At 42.3% G+C, this 20,137-nt stretch overlaps 1 protein-coding gene across 3 annotated transcripts in view; it reads right to left on the bottom strand.

Moving 5' to 3' along the window:
- Window positions 1–11,549: 11,549 nt before the first annotated feature.
- The window catches only part of SLC7A6 (solute carrier family 7 member 6), a 182,020-nt gene continuing 173,432 nt past the window's right edge, over window positions 11,550–20,137 (bottom strand). For all 3 annotated transcript variants that reach the window (XM_029608655.1, XM_029608654.1, XM_029608653.1), the window contains one exon: window positions 11,550–12,343. In XM_029608655.1, coding sequence (XP_029464515.1) covers window positions 12,270–12,343 — 74 coding nt within the window. In that variant the 3' untranslated portion in view covers window positions 11,550–12,269. The remainder of the gene's footprint in view (window positions 12,344–20,137) is intronic.

Raw genomic sequence — 20,137 nt, 5'->3', positions numbered from 1 at the left:
ATGGTCAACTGTCTTTTGTCCACTCTGCATACAGTTAGTACACTTCAAAGCAGTGTGACGTTTAAGCACTTCTAGGAAATGGATAGGCTTCCAGTACTAGTTCACAAGAAAGATATAGGTTTTGTAAGACTACTCAGGCTAGGGACTGTATTTGTGTGTGTAAACGCTATCCCATTCGTAGTTTTAGTAGTCAAGGATTCTACTATGGCTGAGATAGTCCTAACTGGGGAAACAGGGCTCTCACAAAACTATGGAATCCTGTGGGTCTTCCAGCAAAAGCAGTGGCATTGCGAGATGGGCATGTAGGAAGGCTTTTGCTAAGTGGACGTGGGGACCAATTAAATGCTGGGAAATGGAGAAATTTGAGGGTTGTGAATTCCAAGACTAGAGAACCAGTTCTTCTCATGCATTTGCTTCCCTAACTGTTCCCAGAAAATAAACCCATTAAAGAATGTCACCTTTTTCTGTTATTTTCATACCATTCTTGCAGAGTAAAGGATAGAGGCTGAATTTCCTCTTTACTATTATAGAACAGTGATGGGTAGGAATTCTAGTGTTAGTAAGATGAAAGTAATGAGTTTGTTTAATGGAAGACATATATGTAGGTGTAGTATCATTACACAAACAGTTTAAACAAGTCCATATTCTGGGCAGCTGGTACCATTAGGATTTATCATAAATATTTAAGTCCAATGGAGGGCATATGCGCCTGTGTTCCCACCCATTGCCCACACAGGATCAAAAGCAGGGGGTTACAATAGAAAACAGTGGCACTGGGTGGCATTTGTAACTGCAAAAGTAGTTTTGTTCTATGTCTCAAGAAGTGGAATAAAATGGCCAAAAAGTTTTCTGTCTGCATTGTATACATACACAACAGTTTGTGAAGAGGTTGGCCCATTTCATAGTCAAAGTAATATAAGTATTTATAAGATATAATATGCTTCTAGTATTACTCCAGAGATCAGAAAAACAATATATAGGTCATGGTGGGGCTAAGGAGGGGATTATTATGCCCAAACACAAACCACCACTTTTGGTGTCACTCCCTTGTCTAAATTATTTGTCTGCTTCTTGACCTCATTCACAGTTGTCTACTTCATTTCCTGGTCTGAATTTGTCTGCTTCTTCGCCTAGCACAAGTTTGCAACTCTTGACATGTAAAGCATGGATGCAGGCTCTCTTTCTCTTTAATTGCACAGTTGTCAAAAGGAGTGAGCAGAACTTGGTAAGGTCTGTCCCAGTGACAGGGAGGTTTCTAGGATGTTACTCAGAGGAAATTTTGGATTAAAACAGCATCAGCTGGTTCTGGTCTATGTGCAACATTGACTTAAAGTTTCAGCAATGCAGTATTAACCTTTTGAAATGTCTTAGAAATAGCTTCACTTAATACTTTGCAATATGAAATTATGGAATTTGTTAATCAAGGCAAGTCACATTCTGCCAGGTTCATTCCTGAAGCTGGGGATGTTGGAATGGGGTGCCCAGCAATCAAACGACTCAGACTGACAGTTCTAGCTGCAGTACTCATAATACCAAACAAAACCATTTTTAGCATTTTTGGCCAGAGTAACTGTTTCTTTTATGGCTTTAGTCAAGTTCATCCCTGCAGTTTGGCTAGTGAAGTCTATATTTCATGCTCATTACAGTGGTCATTTGTTTAATTACCTTATAAATTTCAGATTTTTGATCACTGTTAATACACAGGTACAACTCAGCACAGGAGACTGGTAAATAAAACGAGAAGCTTGGGAGTGAGTGCCGAGGTGGTGACCTGGATTGCAAATTGGTTGACGGACAGAAGACAATGTGTGATGGTAAATGGAACCTTCTCTGAAGAGAGAGCGGTTTTAAGTGGTGTACCGCAAGGATCGGTGTTGGGACCGGTCCTGTTCAATATCTTTGTGAGCGACATTGCGGACGGGATAGAAGGTAAGGTTTGTCTTTTTGCGGATGACACTAAGATCTGCAACAGAGTGGACACGCCGGAAGGAGTGGAGAGAATGAGACGAGATCTAAGGAAACTGGAAGAGTGGTCGAAGATATGGCAGCTGAGATTCAATGCCAAGAAATGCAAAGTCATGCATATGGGGAGTGGAAATCCGAATGAACTGTATTCGATGGGGGGGGAAAGGCTGATGTGCACGGAGCAGGAGAGGGACCTTGGGGTGATGGTGTCTAATGATCTGAAGTCGGCGAAACAATGCGACAAGGCAATAGCTAAAGCCAGAAGAATGCTGGGCTGCATAGAGAGAGGAATATCGAGTAAGAAAAGGGAAGTGATTATTCCCTTGTACAGGTCCTTGGTGAGGCCTCACCTGGAGTACTGTGTTCAGTTCTGGAGACCGTATCTTCAAAAAGACAAAGACAAGATGGAGGCGGTACAGAGAAGGGCGACCAGGAAGGTGGAGGATCTTCATCGGATGACGTACGAGGAGAGATTGAAGAATCTAAATATGTACACCCTGGAGGAAAGGAGGAGCAGAGGTGATATGATACAGACTTTCAGATACTTGAAAGGTGTTAATGATCAAAAGACAACGACAAACCTTTTCCGTAGGAAAAAAATCAGCAGAACCAGGGGTCACGATTTGAAGCTCCAGGGAGGAAGATTCAGAACCAATGTCAGGAAGTATTTCTTCACAGAGAGGGTGGTGGATGCCTGGAATGCCCTTCCGGAGGATGTGGTGAAGACCAGAACTGTGAAGGACTTCAAAGGGGCGTGGGATAAACACTGTGGATCCATAAAGTCAAGAGGCTGCCAATGAAGAGTGGGTGACTCGCCAGAATGATGGCTACTGCCTGGAGTCAATACCCTTATTAAATAAACATACACATGCTTACTGTGACTCCAACATCGCTCTAAGCTTCAACAGCAAGAGGAAATGTGGAAAAAAGGATTCACACTCACAAAGAGGGGAGTAGCTGGCTTGTTACGGCGGTTACTACCCCAAATCAAATGTGCCTGATACTTCACTTTCGATGCATATACAGCATAGTTCTCTGATTCAACGGCAGGGGAGAAGAAAAACTGATACTTCACATATCCAGCAGAGCTCTCTGCTTCAACGGCAGGGGAGAAGAAAAGAGGGTTCGCACTCACAAAGCGGGGAGTAGCTGGCTTGTTACGGCGGTTACTACCCCAAACCAAATGTGCCTGATACTTCACTTTCGATGCACATCCAGCATGGCTCTCTGCTTCAACAGCATGGGAGAAGACTGATACTTCACGCATATCCAGCATAGCTCCCTGCTTCAACGGCAGGGGAGAAGAAAAACAACCAATAAGGGCTGTATAACATAGTCTGGGTAAAACAAATAAGCATGGGTGTAGCTTGCTTATTGCGGCGGCTACTACCCCTAACTAATCAAGCTAGATATTTCACTTGGATGCAGCTCCATCACTGCTCTCTACATTAAAGGTGGGGGTGGAAGGGAAATAGAACCAAGAGCTAAGAGAAACAGATAAGTATGAGAGAAAAAAATGTGTGAAGCTTGCTGGGCAGACTGGATGGGCCATTTGGTCTTCTTCTGCCGTCATTTCTATGTTTCTATTCCCTGAGCAATATAGGGTACATTTTCAAAAAGAACGCACGCGTGAACAACAGTACGCTGGATTGTATAAGATACGTGCATATCTTATAAAATCCGGGGTCGGTGCGCGCACAAGGGGGTGCACATTTGTGCAACCGGCGCGCGCCGAGCCCGGCACGCGCTGCCTGTTCCCTCAGAGGCCGCTTCCAAATCGGAGCGGCCTCGGAGGGAACTTTCCTTCCGCCTCCCCATACCTTCCCCTACCTAACCCACCCCCCGGCCCTATCTAAACCCCCCCTACCATTGTTGGCAGATTTACGCCTGCCTAAATCTGCGCGCACCAGCGGGCTGCTGGCGCGCCATCACCCGACCCGGGGGCTGGTCCAGAGGCCTCGACCACACCCCTGGGCCGGCCTCACGCCCCCAACACGCCGCCCGCCCCAAAATTCGTGCCGCCCACCCAACACACCCCTGACACGCCTCCTTTGCAAAGCCCCTGGACTTACACACGTCCCGGGGCTTGCGCGCGCCGCCGAGCCTATACAAAATAGGCTCGGCGCGCGCAGAGGCCTTTTAAGAGGGTTACGCGCATAACTTATGCGCGTAACCCTTTTAAAATCCGGCCCTATTTTTGTGACGCTGATAGCAGTGTTAGGCTTCTGTCCATTTTTGTCCTGAATTTTTGGCACATGACTAGAATCTATCTGTAACTACAGAAAGGGGGCCCCAGTCTGTTGAGGAACTTTGGTACATGATAAAATGTTATGTTGTGTCTCATAATATATACATGCTCCCGCTTTGCAAATTCCTCACCAGCCTGAACCTCATCTTCTACATCTATGCAGATGACGTCCAGATTCTCCTCCCCATCAAAGAAAGCTTATCCAACACCATCGCACTCTGGGACACCCTTGCCACCCAAATAAAGAACCTCCTCTCTCAGATCTCCCTCTGCCTCAACGACAAAAAAACTGAAATACTACACATAACTAACAAACCCTCTACCAAAACAGACAGTGACCTCTCCTCTAGCCAACCACACCCCCCACTCACCAATGAGGTCAGAAATCTCGGCGTCACCCTCGACTCGGATCTCAATATGAAAAGACACATCAGCAGGACAATCAAAGAGGGCTTCTTCAAGCTACAAGTCCTAAAAAAAAACTTAAACCTCTCCTCTTCCACCATGATTACCGCACAGTGCTACAATCCCTCATACTTTCCAAGCTAGACTACTGTAACTCCCTCCTCACCGGACTGCCTGCCTCCACATTAAAACCCCTCCAACTGCTACAAAATGCTGCAGCCAGATCACTCACAAACATCAACCGCTCAGCACACATCACCACCATACTAAAAGAACTCCACTGGCTCCCCATACCCCACCGGTCACAATACAAAATTCTCACCTTACTTCATAAAACCATCAGCAACCAAAACCTCAAGTGGACCAACGACCCTCCCCAACTACTCAACAGCCAGAAAAATCTGCGATCTCAAAACATAGGCCTTATCATCCCTCCCCCCAAACTAGCACACCTCTCTTCCACCAGACAACTCACCTTCTCTGTAGCGGGCCCCTCCCTCTGGAACAAGCTTCCCCCCCAACTCAGACTGGAACCCTCCCCTCCACTCTTTCAAAAAAATTAAAAACCTGGTTATTCCTAAACGCCTACCAACACCCCACCTAACCCACCCCACCCCCCCTCTTAACACCCTCCGTCTCCCCTGTTCAAATGTTTATTCTGATAAATGTACCTCCCCAAGACTCCCCGCCACTCGTTTATTTAAAGCTCATTCCCTAAATTGTTATTACATTGTATACTTAGTTCCAACCAGTTTTTGTTAAATGCAAAATTTGTTACATTGTATACTCAGTTCCAACCAGTTTTTGTTAAATGTAAAATAGTACGACCCTTGTCATACTATTCCATTTGTTGTTATGTGAACCGATGTGATGTACGCCAACGAATGTCGGTATATAAAAGCAAATAAATAAATAAATAATACAGTTTTTGCACAAATTTGCTGTTACTGCCCCTGATCTTATGAAAGCATTTTTCCCTTCAACCACATGTGCGATTTAATACAAAAGCAAGAGAGAGTTTAGAATGGTAATGGGTGACCACACATTATCAGTTTACAAGTATCTTTGCAGGCTAATATCTCGTTTAATAAAAATGATAGTTAATGTTTGTGGAAGTGTTTGAGTCATCATACGCATTTCTTTTGCTAATATGGACCTCAGCAAAAGAGGAAGTAACAAAACAAAAGAGGAAGTAAAGTTAAGGACGACTATAAGTGTAAATTAAAATACTGGACTAATCGAATTAAACCAAAAATGTCCAGTATGCCAATCAATGATAAAGAGAGAGTACATCATAGGTATACAAATTTTAATGTGTGTTCACTTCTCAAGATTTTATTTCATATAAAATAAGATTTAAGCCAACTGGAATTTTGTATGTCACTTCTAAAAAGAAGTAGGTGATAGTGTCATTAAAAATTAATATCTTTCTATATATCTATCTATATATTACTAGAACTTTGAAATTAGTTGCACACCACTAGTGGTGCTGAATTTTATTCAACCTTAGTAATAAAAAATACACTTATGTCTCTGTCACCAAAAATGTATCTTAAAGATTTTATGGACATAAAAATAGATAAATGATATTTTCTAATATTGCCAGCATCTCCCTGTGGCTCTGATTTAACCTCACATGGTCCAACAAGAACCACAAGAGACAGCCCTTATAAAATATGTTTGTGCAAATGAAGCTTTGTTAAAAACATATAAGGGTAGATTTTCAAAGCCCTATGCACATAAATCCTGGGGTTTACGCATGTGGCCAGGCCTTGCGCACACCGGGCGAATTTTCAGAGGCCCGGCCACATGCGTAAACCCCAGTATGTGCACATCTGCCGGGCCTCTTCAAAGGGGTAGGCCGGGGTGGGCCAGGACAGCGTCGTGGATCGCTGTCCCGAAGACTCATGCGCCAGCAGCCAGCCAGCGCACGCAACTTACTTCAGCCTGGGGACCTGAAGTAAGTTCTGCCACAAACCTAAAAAAAAAAAAAAAGAAAAATGGGTTTGGAGATAGGGAGGAGAGGGGAAGGGGAAGGAAGGTTAGGCAGGGGGGTTAGGGAAGTTCCCTCCCAGTCCGCTCCTTAATTGGTGCAAACTAGGAGGGAATTAGGGTAGGCCCGAATGCGTTGCCGTGCAGAAATTGCGAAAGTTCCCCCCTTGTGCACACTGCCCTCATGCGTGCGGCCCATGGATTTTATAACATGCACGCACTACAGCGTACGTTATAAAATTGGCGCGTCCATGTGTGCGTGCCTGGAAGCACACGCACAAGGACGCCCGCACATTATAAATTCTATCCCATAGTATGGTATACATTTGCATATTGATAAATGTTTATGTAATATCCATAAATATTTTTCTTAAATTCTATTATTTAAAATATGATTTGAACTCTTATATTAAACTATACATTTTTCAGCATTCTGCAACCTGTATTTTAATGAAAGCAATTTATGAATAGATGGAATGATTGTCACAAAGCCATATTCTGTAAATGGAATTCAGATGTGAGCTTTCTTTTTGAAGTCTCATTTAAGTTATTGCATGTTGTAAGACAATAGAAACATCAAATAAAACAAAGGAATTAATTCAATTAATGAACTTTAAATCATAACTTTCTTTATTGCATTCAGTGTAAAAATAACTTATTTTTTTTATTGTAACCAATTCCAGTAGCTATGTCAACTCAAAGACAAAAATTCTTAAAGATGTTAATATAGTTATATATGAGATAAACAATAAAAGGTTTAAAAAATAAATCATGAATTTATGGAAGTCAACATTGCAACCTATTAAATATAAAAATGTAATTATTCCCAACATGCATACCATAGTATAGTGTAAAAGATTTTTTGCATAAAAAAAGAGTTTTAATACATTAGTTCAGATGCTTAAAAACAACATACACAAGTTATTTTATTAGAAGGTAGATATAACTTAGGAGCCAAGCGGTGGGTTTTATTCTTCTGCAAGGTGTATGAGAAAAATTTCTGGGGGGCAGGGAGAAAGAAATTTTTCTTCCCATCTTAACTAGCTATATTCAAATATATTTCTATATAAATATACATTTAAATATAGTTATTTATTCATCTACCGGAAAATTATTTAGTCATTTTAAACAGAGGGGTTTCAAACAAATCTCAATATTGGTTTACCTAAACCCAGAATGCTTTAATATATCTCAGTGAAGATGTCATCATACATTTAATACAGGAAAGAGGGAAAAACTCTCTTAAATGAAATAGAATTACCCCTTATTCTCTAAAGGCAGAATAGGAAAAAAGGTAGCTTATAATTAGGGAAATCCACAGCTGGGGCATGAATTTAAAAAAAACAAACTGCAGAGTTGATCAAGGGCAGAGAAAAGTCACTGGTCAAGAAGCGAGATCATTTAGAAAAAGGGATCCATTTTCAGCTGCTGTGTGGCTTGGCTAGTTAGCCAGATAATTTTATCTGGCTAACTAGCAGGATATATTCAGTGGTGTTGTTGTGCTGCTGAATATACCCAGCTATCTTTAGGTCAGGTCTGTGGCTTGACCAAAGTTAGCCGGATAATTTATCCAATGAATGCCACTCCACCACCGAACCCCTCCCCCCAAAGAAGCTAAATATGCTGGTTTTGCATTAAGGGAGGAAGGGGTTAAGTTTCTAGATATGGAGATAGGGTTTTTGGGGGGAGGGAAGATAGAAGAGGTCGTGCAGCATCCAATTGGCCAAGGCAGGGAATTCAAAAGGGTGGCCCGGGGCCAGATGCACCCTTTTTGCCTTGACTCGCTGCCTGGCTAACAACTTACCTCTGAAGTTCTCCGGCAGGTTTGCTTCAGTTAGGCTGTAGGTAGTCAGGGTGCATTCATAACCCTCGGTTGCAGATTTCTTTGTGGGTGTGTGTGTGCCGGTGGTTTGGGCATGAGGTATCTGTGGTAGTTAATTCAGTGATGCCTACAGTTAAGCCCGAATTTTCGATGCCCAGCACACATAAAATCCAGGGGATCTGCGCGTGGCCGGGCCTTGTGCACGCCAAGCGCATTTTGGAAACAGCCCGGCCCCGCACGTGTTTCCCAGTACGCGCAGAAGTGCCGAGCCAGCAAAAGGGGTGGGCTGGGGGTCAACCAGGACAGTGGCCAATATGCCCTGTCCCAGGGAAGCACGCACCAGCAGCCAGCTGGTGCGCCGAAGTTACCTCTGCTCCAAAGGAGCAGTAGGTATGAAAAAAAAAAAAACAAAACCTGGGCTAGCTAGGCAGGGGTTAGGGGCCGGAGAGTAGAGGGGAACAGGGAAGAAGGGAAAAAGCTTAGGTAGGCACACAAGAAAGTTCCCTCCCAGTCCACTCGGGAGGATATGATGGAGTTAACTGGGTTTCTAATTGTGCGGAGGGTTACTTTGAAACAGCTGAAAACAAAGCAGAACAGAAAGAGCTGGTTTGACCAAGTTTGTTCAAAGTTTTTACTGAGCTTATTTGTATTTACTAAGCGTGCATTACTTGTTGTAGTGTATATGAACACTAAATTGTTTTGATACCTTTTGAACTCCTTCTGCTGAATAAAAAGAATTTTAAAAAAAAAATGAGATGGAGAATATTGTGCTTGGTATTTTATTATTTGCAGCAGAACTTCCTATATAGAAGTGATGTGCATCTTTTTTTTTTTCGCTTACAGCCTATGATGGTAATTTCAAAATGAGTGCATGAGCGCCCATACACACACGTATCGGTGCTCATGCACGTATCTGTGCATGAGCGAAGATATGCTGGAATTTTTAATCAAGCACAAATATGTTGTAAAACATACCAATCTTGCATAAGTATGCTTCTAACTATGCTCAAGTAACCTCTTACAGTTAGCCAATGTGTCTTCCATAAGACTTTGTCAGCTTTTACACTTGTATGTCTGCGTATTTTAAAACATGCTAGTGTGAAGCACATTCCCAGTTTTCCACCACTTTGTCCAGTTAATATTGAGGCCTTTCAGACCCCTCTGGTTCTTCATCCTTCATGTCACCCAACTGACCTGGACCGCGCACCCTGTTCTATAACCCCTAAAACACAAGATATACAGACTTGCTCCTCATCAGGAGCAGCAGTAAAGTTACACATATCTCGGCGTTCGTTCATACGCTTTCGGTGCCTTGAGCGCCCGTCCCAAATTGATGGGCACTCAAGGCAGCAAAGGCGCATGAAAGGGCGTGCGTGACATCACGGCGTTCGTTCATACGCTTTCGGTGCCTTGGGCGGGCGCTCAAGGCACGTATACATTTTACTGTATAGCGCCTATACAGTAAAATGGATTGCGCATCATGGACGCGCATTGGACGCAGTTTGCATTTGCATGCCATTTAAATACAGTATCAAGCAGTATGTGATCCGAACTGTGCGTGCGGCAAACGCAGGTGCGCCCGGCACTAACGCACCTCCTTTCTACCGCACCTTACTGTATCGGCCCGCTAAATAGGTAAAACTAGAAGTAATCCAACATAAGGGAAAGAATTCTGGCCATAAGTCTGAGTGGAAGGAGCCAAAGTTAGTGCCTCAGCCTTATGATAATTAATAGATAGCCATGCAAAGGAACCAAAATCTTGAAAAATTATCATTACAACAGGCAATGATTCAACTGGGTTGGATACAAAAAGAAGAATATTGTCTGCAAACAAATGACAATGCATACACCAAAATGGCGCTGTCTGTGATGTGATCCCAGCTGATGGTGGCAGTTGAAGAAAGAAAGGACAGTATCAGAGCTACTCCAAGGCCTAGGTTCAGGGCCTTGGCTCAGGTGTCTGGACCCGGCCACCAGGTGAGGCCCTAGTGTTGGGCCTGAGTCCAGGCCAAGGCCCTGGCATCAGGACTTGGCCTCTGGGACAGGCCATGGCATCAGGCCTAGGCCTGGGCCCAGGCTCCAGCCTAAGCTGAGGCCCAGGCATCAGAACCCAGCCTCTGAGCTGGGCTGCTGCCTCAGCCTTGAATTCAAAGTGAAGAGAAGTTTTCCCTAATTTGTTTATCTGATTTTTGGAAAGGAAGATTTTTCTGCCCCCTTCCTTACCCAGAGTTAGAACTTTAAAAAAAACTGTTTCCAGAAGGAGAGTCTGCATCTATTCAACTGGGAGTCCAAGGCTGACAAAAAACATCTGGAAACCCCTAACAGAGTTTTTACTCAGGATAAAGGACATAGGTTGGAAGTTGGGAGTACGTTTGGACCTCAGGTACGGTGGTGAAACAAGGGACATTTACACCTAGGACATGCTCTGGTATAAATGCTCTGGCTGGCCTCCAGATCACAGACTCTGTCAAAGCTCATCAAGGTTAGTGCCATGGTTACCTCAGTGGCTCACCTAAGAACAATGCCCATTACAGATATCTGGAAAGCTGGAACTTGGTCATCAATTCATACCTTCATATCCCATTACTATCTGCACAATCTGTCAAGAAGTGACAGTAGCTTAGGGTATATGCAGGTTTGTACAGCCTATTCTTCAGTAGTCCACTCTCCACAGTAGGGTCTGCGTTGTTTTTTCAGTAAGTACTTCACTTGCAACCTCAGCTTGGGACTCCCCATGTGTCATAGCTAATTCAATCCTGCTTGTCGACGAAGAAAGCAAGTTTGTATACCATAAACAGGGTTCTCCGTAGACAGCACGATGAATAAGCCATACTTATTTACTCTCCTGTCTCCCTGGAGAGTCGACTTTCTAACTAAAGCTATGCTCTGTAATCAACTGAGGGCCTTAGAAGGTAGCGTGCACCCATATTCAATAGAGCAAAAGCTCTTATTAGCGTGCATGTTCAGTAGAGCAAAAGCTCTTATTAGCTAAGAGAGAAGGATCCATTTGGCAGAGTCTGATGATGTCACCTTGTTATGGCTAATTAATTCTGCTGTCCTTGGAGAACCCTATTTTTAAAGGAGCAAACTTTATTTTTCATCTGAATTGTAACCTTGTAAATGGTAGCAGCCCACGCTTTATTCTATATCTAACAGCATATTTGCTCATACTTTCATAATTGTGAAATTAATGGAATAGCATTGAACAAATAATTATGATCTTCATTTAAAATAAAGACATTTCAAATACTACAAATTTCAGATAATTTTTTAGTATTAAAATAATTTTTTTAAAAGTAAAAGTCATTTTAGAAGAACCTGGCATCTACCCCACGTTTGGACCACCACTAATCATGCCTGGGTGCACATCTGGTTTGTTGTATCGATGTCTCCTCTAGTTTCAAATGTCAGATGAGGCAGGAAGAAGACATTAACACATACCAGCATGTTAAACAATTATTGACTCTAGATTACATTTTGTTACTGAATACAGCTACTGCCAATACAAAGCTTAAATATAGGGAGCATCTTTACAGTGATTCATATTCTAACAAATGTCTTCTTAATTTTGTATCTAAAATAGTTGGCTAAAGTGTTGACCCAGAAATGTGTATAGAAGTATATAATTCATTGATCATTTGATGGGAGGTATGCTTGAAACGAAGTATTCATGAAGAAGCAGCAGCTGATAAATCAATAAATGATGTTAAAGGAATTGTCTTTCTTTAATTCATGTCCTTTTGTATCTTTTCCACCTTTAACTTGGTTTGTTTTATGACCTATAATCTACTTGGCTGTTTTTGAAGAAGCCTAAGAGTTTCAGATAGATTTTGTGTCTTACGTTTCTTCCAGGACATCCATTTCAGTCAGAACACAGTACAAAAAGAGCTGGGCTCCACGAGTAAGACCACCTGAATGGGAATAAACAGTAACAGATACAAATCAAAAACAGAGCTAAGAACTGGGCATCTGACAGTTAATTTCAAAAGGCCCTAGTATAAAAAGGATAAATTACTTTCCTTTAATTGCTAATCACAATATTCAATCACTGCTCCTCAGGCTAACAGGACATCGAACGAGGGAAGATAGTGACTCCAGTTATCACACAAATATGCTCAGAATGCACGTATATCAGAATGCAAAGGCAGCTATGGCTTGTTTTCCCCTGGTCAATTTCCTTAACATACTTTGGTTATGGATTTGGGGGTGGAAGAAAACCCAAGGGAAAACCCATGGCTGAATGAAAAGTAGATTCCCATTGGTAGCTCACTTGACTTTTCACACACATCATCAGAAGATGCAGTTCTCATGTTCTAGAAATTATCAGAATTATACTTGACATTAGGGGACGCAGGGCTCCCAAAAAGCAACCTACCAGTTTTCTAGATCTGACAGCGTTTTGTTTTTTTTTTAATGGAAGGTTTAATCCTCCTACTTTGGCAATAGTTGTAATGTAAATGGGTCTGAATGGGTTTGGGTGGCAGAACATTAGCTCTCCATATTGTGCAAATTCTCAAGCTCAGTGAAAAGGCCAATAAAAGAATATTATCTGTTTAGAATGCAGACCCTAAACTTGGCTGAGACATAACATCCTCAAATGGATCTTGCATGCAGTGGAGTCATTGTCTTCTCCCAAACAATGAAAGCAGCCAGTGTGTCCACTGGTAAGAGATGTTGCGGGTGTAATTTTGAAACGGTGGGGCCGATATTCAACTGGCAGATATCCAGATAAGTAGGACTTACCCAGCTATCTAGCAGCTACTGCATATCTGCTTAAGTTCAGTGGCCACTAGATAAGTCACTTATCCAGCTATCTACCATATTTTTTGCTACATAAGATGCACTTCTTTTTCCCCAAAATTGGGGGGGAAATGTCCGTGCGTCTTATGGAGCGAATATAAAAAAAAAATAATAATAGTTGCTCCTACCATGTGACAGGGGCCGACCAATGGCACCAGTAGCCTCTGTCACATAGTAAGGGCAAAGGGCCACCGGCGCCATTTTGATTTCTGGCAGCCAACGGCCCAAGAGCAGGAGATCGCTCCCAGACCCCCGCTGGTCCACCAGGGACTTTTGGCAGGTCTTGGGGGAATCAGGAGGGTGGGAGGGTTGTAGTTAATTAAATTTAAAGGGTTAGGGTGGGGTTTTGTTTTTTTATTTTTTTTTTCCAAAGAGAACGATAAAAGTTTTCTGATCAGGGAGTGGACAGAAATGGCCCTCCCCAGACCTGAAAACGAAATGGGGACAAAAAAAAATTGTATGCACTCCCCTAATTTGCTCCATAAGACGCACAGACACCCGGGAACAGAGCCGGTTTAGCACTTTTTTTTTTTTTTTTTTTAATTTCCCCCCTCTGAATCCTAGGTGCTTCTTATAGTCAGGTGCGTCTTATGGAGTGAAAAACTATCATACACATTTATAAAAAAGGTGGGTGGGCAATGGGCGGATTGGGGTGGCGCTACTTAGCCAGATAAGTTATTCAGCTAAATAGCACTTTTAATGGGGCTATTTAGCTACAGAGCCATGTGGCTAAATATCCCATCTAAGTTTGTCGGATATAGCTATCTATTTACCTTAGATACATGGCTTGCCTTTCAATATTGACCCCTATATGTATTGATGCAAAGTACATAGGTATTTTTCATCTGCAGACTTTACACTAATTTTCAAACTGAAATTATATGCTTACTTTCACTTTATAAATTACCTAGGAAAACTATCATACACATTTATATTTCTAAATCATGTGGGTAGTTTTGGGAACAAACATGCACACTCTTTTGAAAATTCAAATGTTTACTCGTAAATGCAAACCTTTCCCCAGGAACATTTCTTCATACTGGAGATAAAGTTACACATATACCTGCACAACGAGTGGGCAATTTTTAAAAAGTGCATATTGCCCATGGGTAAAGCATAGTTTTATCCATGAAAATTGGTTTGGATTTTATTATCTAGTCTGAGGCAGGAGAAACACTTTAATAATATTAACCGTGCAAAAAATCAAATACAATTAGAAAAAGAAATAATAAAAGAAATAAAATACATTGAAACAAGTAACCAAACCTATGGCTACAGCTGTTGATATAATAATCAAGAAGAATTTAAGAAATAAAGTGTGGAATCTAGACTGCATTTGTAGTACTGAGAAAAAAAAAAAGAACACCTTGTACCTGTTGGCTGGGCCTGATTAAATTGCCATAAGACCAATGTGTTGAGGCAAGACAGTTTTTTTGTCTACAGGTATTCCTATTTACAGAAGGCTTCCAAAAGAGCTACATCCATTTTTTGATGTTTAAATTATCTTAGAGCCAAGTATAGGAATTGTATATATTTGCATTATTGTGTGTCTTTGGTTTTTTTGTGGGGGCAGATTTAATTTAAGAAAAGAAAGTGTGGAATCTAAATTGCTTTTATAGTTTTGTAAAAGTAAGCAAACTCCACCTTAACTATCAGTGGATTAGATGAACTCACATTAAGTGCATGTCAGGGAACAATCTGCTTACTGATAATCTCAACTGTTAAAAAGCCCTCCTACCCCACCCTTGTTTGACGCGCTAGTTTTACCCCTTATTCAGTAGGGGGTAATAGCGCGTCGAAAACATGCATCCAACCCCCCCCCCCCCCCGAAACTAATAGCGCCCGCAACATGCAAATGCATGTTGATGGCCCTATTAGTCATTCCCGAGCGATACAGTAAGTAAAATGTGCGGCCAAGCCGCACATTTTACTTTCACAAATTAGCGCCAACCTAAAGGTAGGTGTTAATTTCTGCCGGCACTGGGAAGGTGCATAGAAAAGCAGTAAAAACTGCTTTTCTGTACACCCTCAGACTAAATATCATGTCGATATTAAGTCGGAGGTCCCAAAAGTTAAAAATAATTTTAAATTAAAAAAAAAATTTTAAATCGGCTTGTGGGTTGAAAACCAAACGCTCAATTTTGCCGGCGTCCGGTTTCTGAACCCGTGGCTGTCAGCGGGTTTGAGAAACGACGCCGGCAAAATTGAGCATCGGCTGTCAAACTCGTTGACAGCCGCCGCTCCTGTCAAAAAAAGAGGCGCTAGGGATGCACTAGTGTCCCTAGCGCCTTTTTTCACCGCGGGCCCTTATTTGCATGCGGGCCGATACTAAATTGCGCGCACAGGCAAGTGGCCTGTGCGCGTGCCGGGAGAGCAGGCGCTCGCTCGCCCACTCTCCTGCAACATTTAATGTATCGGCCCAATAGTCTTGTGGAGAGTACATAATTACAGTAATTGGTAATAAGATAAATTGCTAACCTTTATCAGATTAAAGGAGTTTTCTATTAAATCAAATGAACAAATTGGCATTTAATATAACAACTGCGATATCTTTGTCTTGAGGCAAACCCATCTGGAGGCTTAGGGCTTGCCCCATTCACAACTTTCTTCAATGAAAAAGTTGACTCACCTTAAAGATGAATTAACTACAATAAAAAAGGAATGAGAAACCACCATGGAAGCCTCACCCACTTTACAGTTTTCAGGAAACATTTCTCCACTACCACAGAAGATTCAGAAACCAGAAATAAGTGGTTTGCAGTGGGCTCAGGTAGGATAAGACCTGTGACCCATAGACCCCCCAACTCTTCCTAACTGTGCAGCCCAGATGTCCTTCTCCACTTCCACAGAGTATTCAGAAACCCAAGAATAAATGGATTGCAGTGGGCTTTGGTAGGAGAAGACCTGTGATGCAGAGATATCCACTCTCTCAAATGACACAAGTACAAAATGCCTTCTGTGTATTGGAAAGTAAAGATGCTCTGGCAATGAAGACTGAAGTGGTATCTGAAAGGAAAGCAGAAACCCAATGCACACAGAAATTCCAAACACAACCAAAAACCATAACAAAATGCTCTTTCTGCTGGGATACTCAATCATTACAGGCACTAAAATTTGGAAATTATTTTCAGGGGGAACACTAGAGTAAAATGCCTTCCAGGTTCCTCAGCTGATAAAAATGCAAATGAGATGCAACCAAAGAAGAAAGTAAGGACTCTGAAATTGACATCATCATCTTTCTGGGAACCAATGACCATGCTAGAAACAGAATACCAGAGGTACAGAGAGATTTCCAGACTCTGGGGAAGCAGACTGGGCACATGGTGAAGACTCTTGCCTTTTCAGAAGTGTTATCTATTCATAGAAAGGGAAATGAAAGAGACTAAGCTATACAGATAATTTAAATTCATGGCTCAAAACCTAGTGAAAGGAAGAAAATTTTGGATATATTAGGGGCTGGGGCCCTGTATGGAATAGTAAATGGCTCTATGTCAAAGCCAGCTTGCATCTGCCTCTGGCAGGAAAAAAGATCCTAAGTGGAAAAATTCAAATTATATGCTATAAAAGTCAGGCACGGCCAACCTGTGGTTCAGGAGCCGCATGTGGCTCTTTCATGTGCAAAATGTGGCTCTGGCCACCTGGCAACTGAGTAGCACTGCAGAGGACAGAGGGGAGCAAGACGAATATACACCATAGAACAGAAGAGCCATTCTGCCCCAGCAATCCTTCCTCTCAAAACCTGACAGTGCTGATGGCTGCTGCAGAGACAGAAGGGAAAAGCTGGAGCAGGGATCAGAGGGTCATGAAATGCAACCCAAAGCGGGATGACTCAGAACCAACGTCAGGAAATATTTCTTCACGGAGAGGGTGGTGGAGGCCTGGAATGCCCTTCCGGAGGAGGTGGTGAAGAAGAAAACGGTCAAAGAATTCAAAGGGGCATGGGATAAACACCGCGGATCTCTAAAGGCTGAGGATGGGAATGAGATAAGCGTGCAGGGAGGTAACTTGCTGATACGGTGGTTACTACCCTTAGCAGAATGGCGATTACTAGCCTTAACCAATATGATTTGAAGCTATTAATGCAACTGCAACATTGTTCCCCGCTAAAATGGCAGGGGGATAAGAGGAAATTGATTCAGACCACAACAGAGGGCCCCAACTTCCATGGTCTGGGATACTGTTAATGGGACATAAGGGGAAAAGCACAGGACTGCTTCTATGGCCAAGTCCTAAAGGAAATTAAGAAAGCGTGCATGGGGGTAACTTACGGTGCGGCGGTTACTACCCTTAACCAATAAGCCTTGATGCTTTCGATGCAACTCCAACATTGCTCTCTGCTTCAAAGGAAGGGGAAAATAAGAATTGGATTTAGACAGCAACCAATGAGGACCCCGAGTTTTACAGTCTGAGGAAACTGATGAGCATGGGGGTAACCAGCACAGTGCAGCAGTTACCATCCTTAACAGAAGGCATGGGATTACTACCTTTAACCAATAATCCTTGATGCTTTTTATGAAACTGCAACATCACTCTCTGCTTCAAAGGAGGGGGGGGGGGGGCTGAAAGGGAAGAGAAATTTGAATTCAGGGGCACACCAACACAAACCATGACTTTGTAAAAAAAAAAAAAAAAGTCTGGGGTACTCAGACATTAAGGAAAAAAACACATGACTGCTTCTATGGTCAAGTTCATAAGCAAAGCACATCAAGCAAAAACTGACTGATACATGAGGGTAATCTGCACAGTGTGACAGATACTACCATGGGAAGCTTGCTGGGCAGACTGGATGGACCATTGGTTCTTTTCTGCCATCATTTCTATGTCTCTATAAAAGGAAGAAGCGCTATGGGCTGTCTTAAAAAGAAATGGCACTTCTATTTATATTGAGGGGTTCTACAGACCTCCAAATCAGCCAGAAGAATTGGATAAAGATATGGCCAAATACATCCAAAAGGTGGGAAGGAAGGGCGAAGTGTTGCTTGTTAGAGATTTTAATTTACCTGATGTTGATTGGAGTATTCTGGCTGCCAAATTTGCAAGAAGTAGACATATTGTGTATGCCCTTCAAGGGGCTATGCTCAGACAAATGGTGATGGAATCCATGAGAGAGTGGTGCTATTGAATCTGGTATTCACAAATGGAGATGGTCTCTCAAATGTCCCACCTGGGCACCAGTGACCATAAGATGGTATAATCATACAGCCATAACAGCCAAAAAGGAAGAAAGTCACACAAGGGATCAAGGTCCTGGATTTCAAAAACACAAACTTTGGTAAAATGGCTATATACCTCAAAGAGGAGCTAGAAGGCTAGGAGGAAACCGGTGAAGAAGAGTGTCAGTGGACCAAGTTAAAAGAAGCTATAACAAAAGCGACAAACGTTTATGTAAAAAGAGTAAATAAAGGTAAGAGAAAAAGGAAACCAATCTGATTCTCCACGGTGGTGGCTGAGAAAATAAAGGCAAAAAGATCGACATTTAAAAAGTATAAGAGCACACAAAACGAGGAACACAGGCAAGAACATTGGGTGAAGCTGAAGGAATCAAGGTATGAAATCGGGATGGCGAAAGCACAAGTAGAAGAAAAGATCACCAAAGAGATAAAGCATAGTGACAAAACATTTTCAGATATATTAGAGAAAGAAGAAAGACCAGAAGAGGTATTGGAAGATTTAAAGGAGACAAGGAGCAAGATGTGGAGAAAGATAAATAGCAGAAGTATTTAACAATTACTTCAGTTCGGTTTTCACTAAGGAAGACACTGGAGAAGGACCGCTGCTGACTAGCAAGAGTACAGATGAGAGTGGTATAGAATAATCCCTATTTATAGAAGAGAGTGTTTGGGAGGAAAAAGGCAAACTGAAAGTGGACAAGACCATTAGGCTATATGAACATAAGAACATGCCATACTGGGTCAGACCAAGGGTCCATCAAGCCCAACATCCTGTTTCCAACAGTGGCCAATCCAGGCCATAAGAACCTGGCATGTACCCAAAAACTAAGTCTATCCCATGTACTGATGCCAGTAATAGCAGTGGCTATTTTCTAAGTCAACTTAATTAATAGCAGGTAATGGACTTCTCCAAGAACTTATCCAATCCTTTTTTAAACACAGCTATACCAACTGCACTAACCACATCCTCTGGCAACAAATTCCAGAGTTTGTGTGTTGAGTGAAAAAGAGCTTTCTTCGATTAGTTTTAAAATGTGCCAGATGCTAACTTCATGGAGTCCCCCCTAGTCTTTCTATTATCCGAAAGAGTAAATAACGGATTCACATCTACCCGTTCTAGACCTCTCATGATTTTAAACACCTCTATCATATCCCCCCTCAGCCGTCTCTTCTCCAAGCTGAAAAGTCCTAACCTCTTTAGTCTTTCCTCATAGGGAAGCTGTTCCATTCCCCTTATCATTTTGGTAGCCCTTCTCTGTACCTTCTCCATCACAATTATATCTTTCTTGAGATGCGGCGACCAGAATTGTACACAGTATTCAAGATGCGGTCTCTCCATGGAGCGATACAGAGGCATTATGACATTTTCCGTTTTATTCACCATTCCCTTTCTAATAATTCCCAACATTCTCTTTGCTTTTTTGACTGCCACAGCACACTGAACAGACGATTTCAATGTGTTATCCACTATGACGCCTAGATACATTCCAGGATACTTAAGGATTTCCGAGAAGTGCTGGTGGGTCCACTGAAGGACCTGTTCAACAGATGCTTGGAGATGGGTGTAGTGCCACAGGATTGGAGAAGGGTGGTTGCGGTTCCACTTCCCAAAAATGGCAAGAGGGAGAAGGCTAGAAACTACAAGCTGGTTAGCCTGAACTTGGAGGTGGGAAAATTAATGGAGATACTGCTTAAGGAAAGGATAATGAACTATCTGCAATCCAATGGGTTACA

Source organism: Rhinatrema bivittatum, chromosome 7, assembly GCF_901001135.1.
Source record: "Rhinatrema bivittatum chromosome 7, aRhiBiv1.1, whole genome shotgun sequence".
Lineage (NCBI taxonomy): Eukaryota > Metazoa > Chordata > Amphibia > Gymnophiona > Rhinatrematidae > Rhinatrema > Rhinatrema bivittatum.
This window is presented reverse-complemented; position numbering and strand designations above follow the sequence as displayed.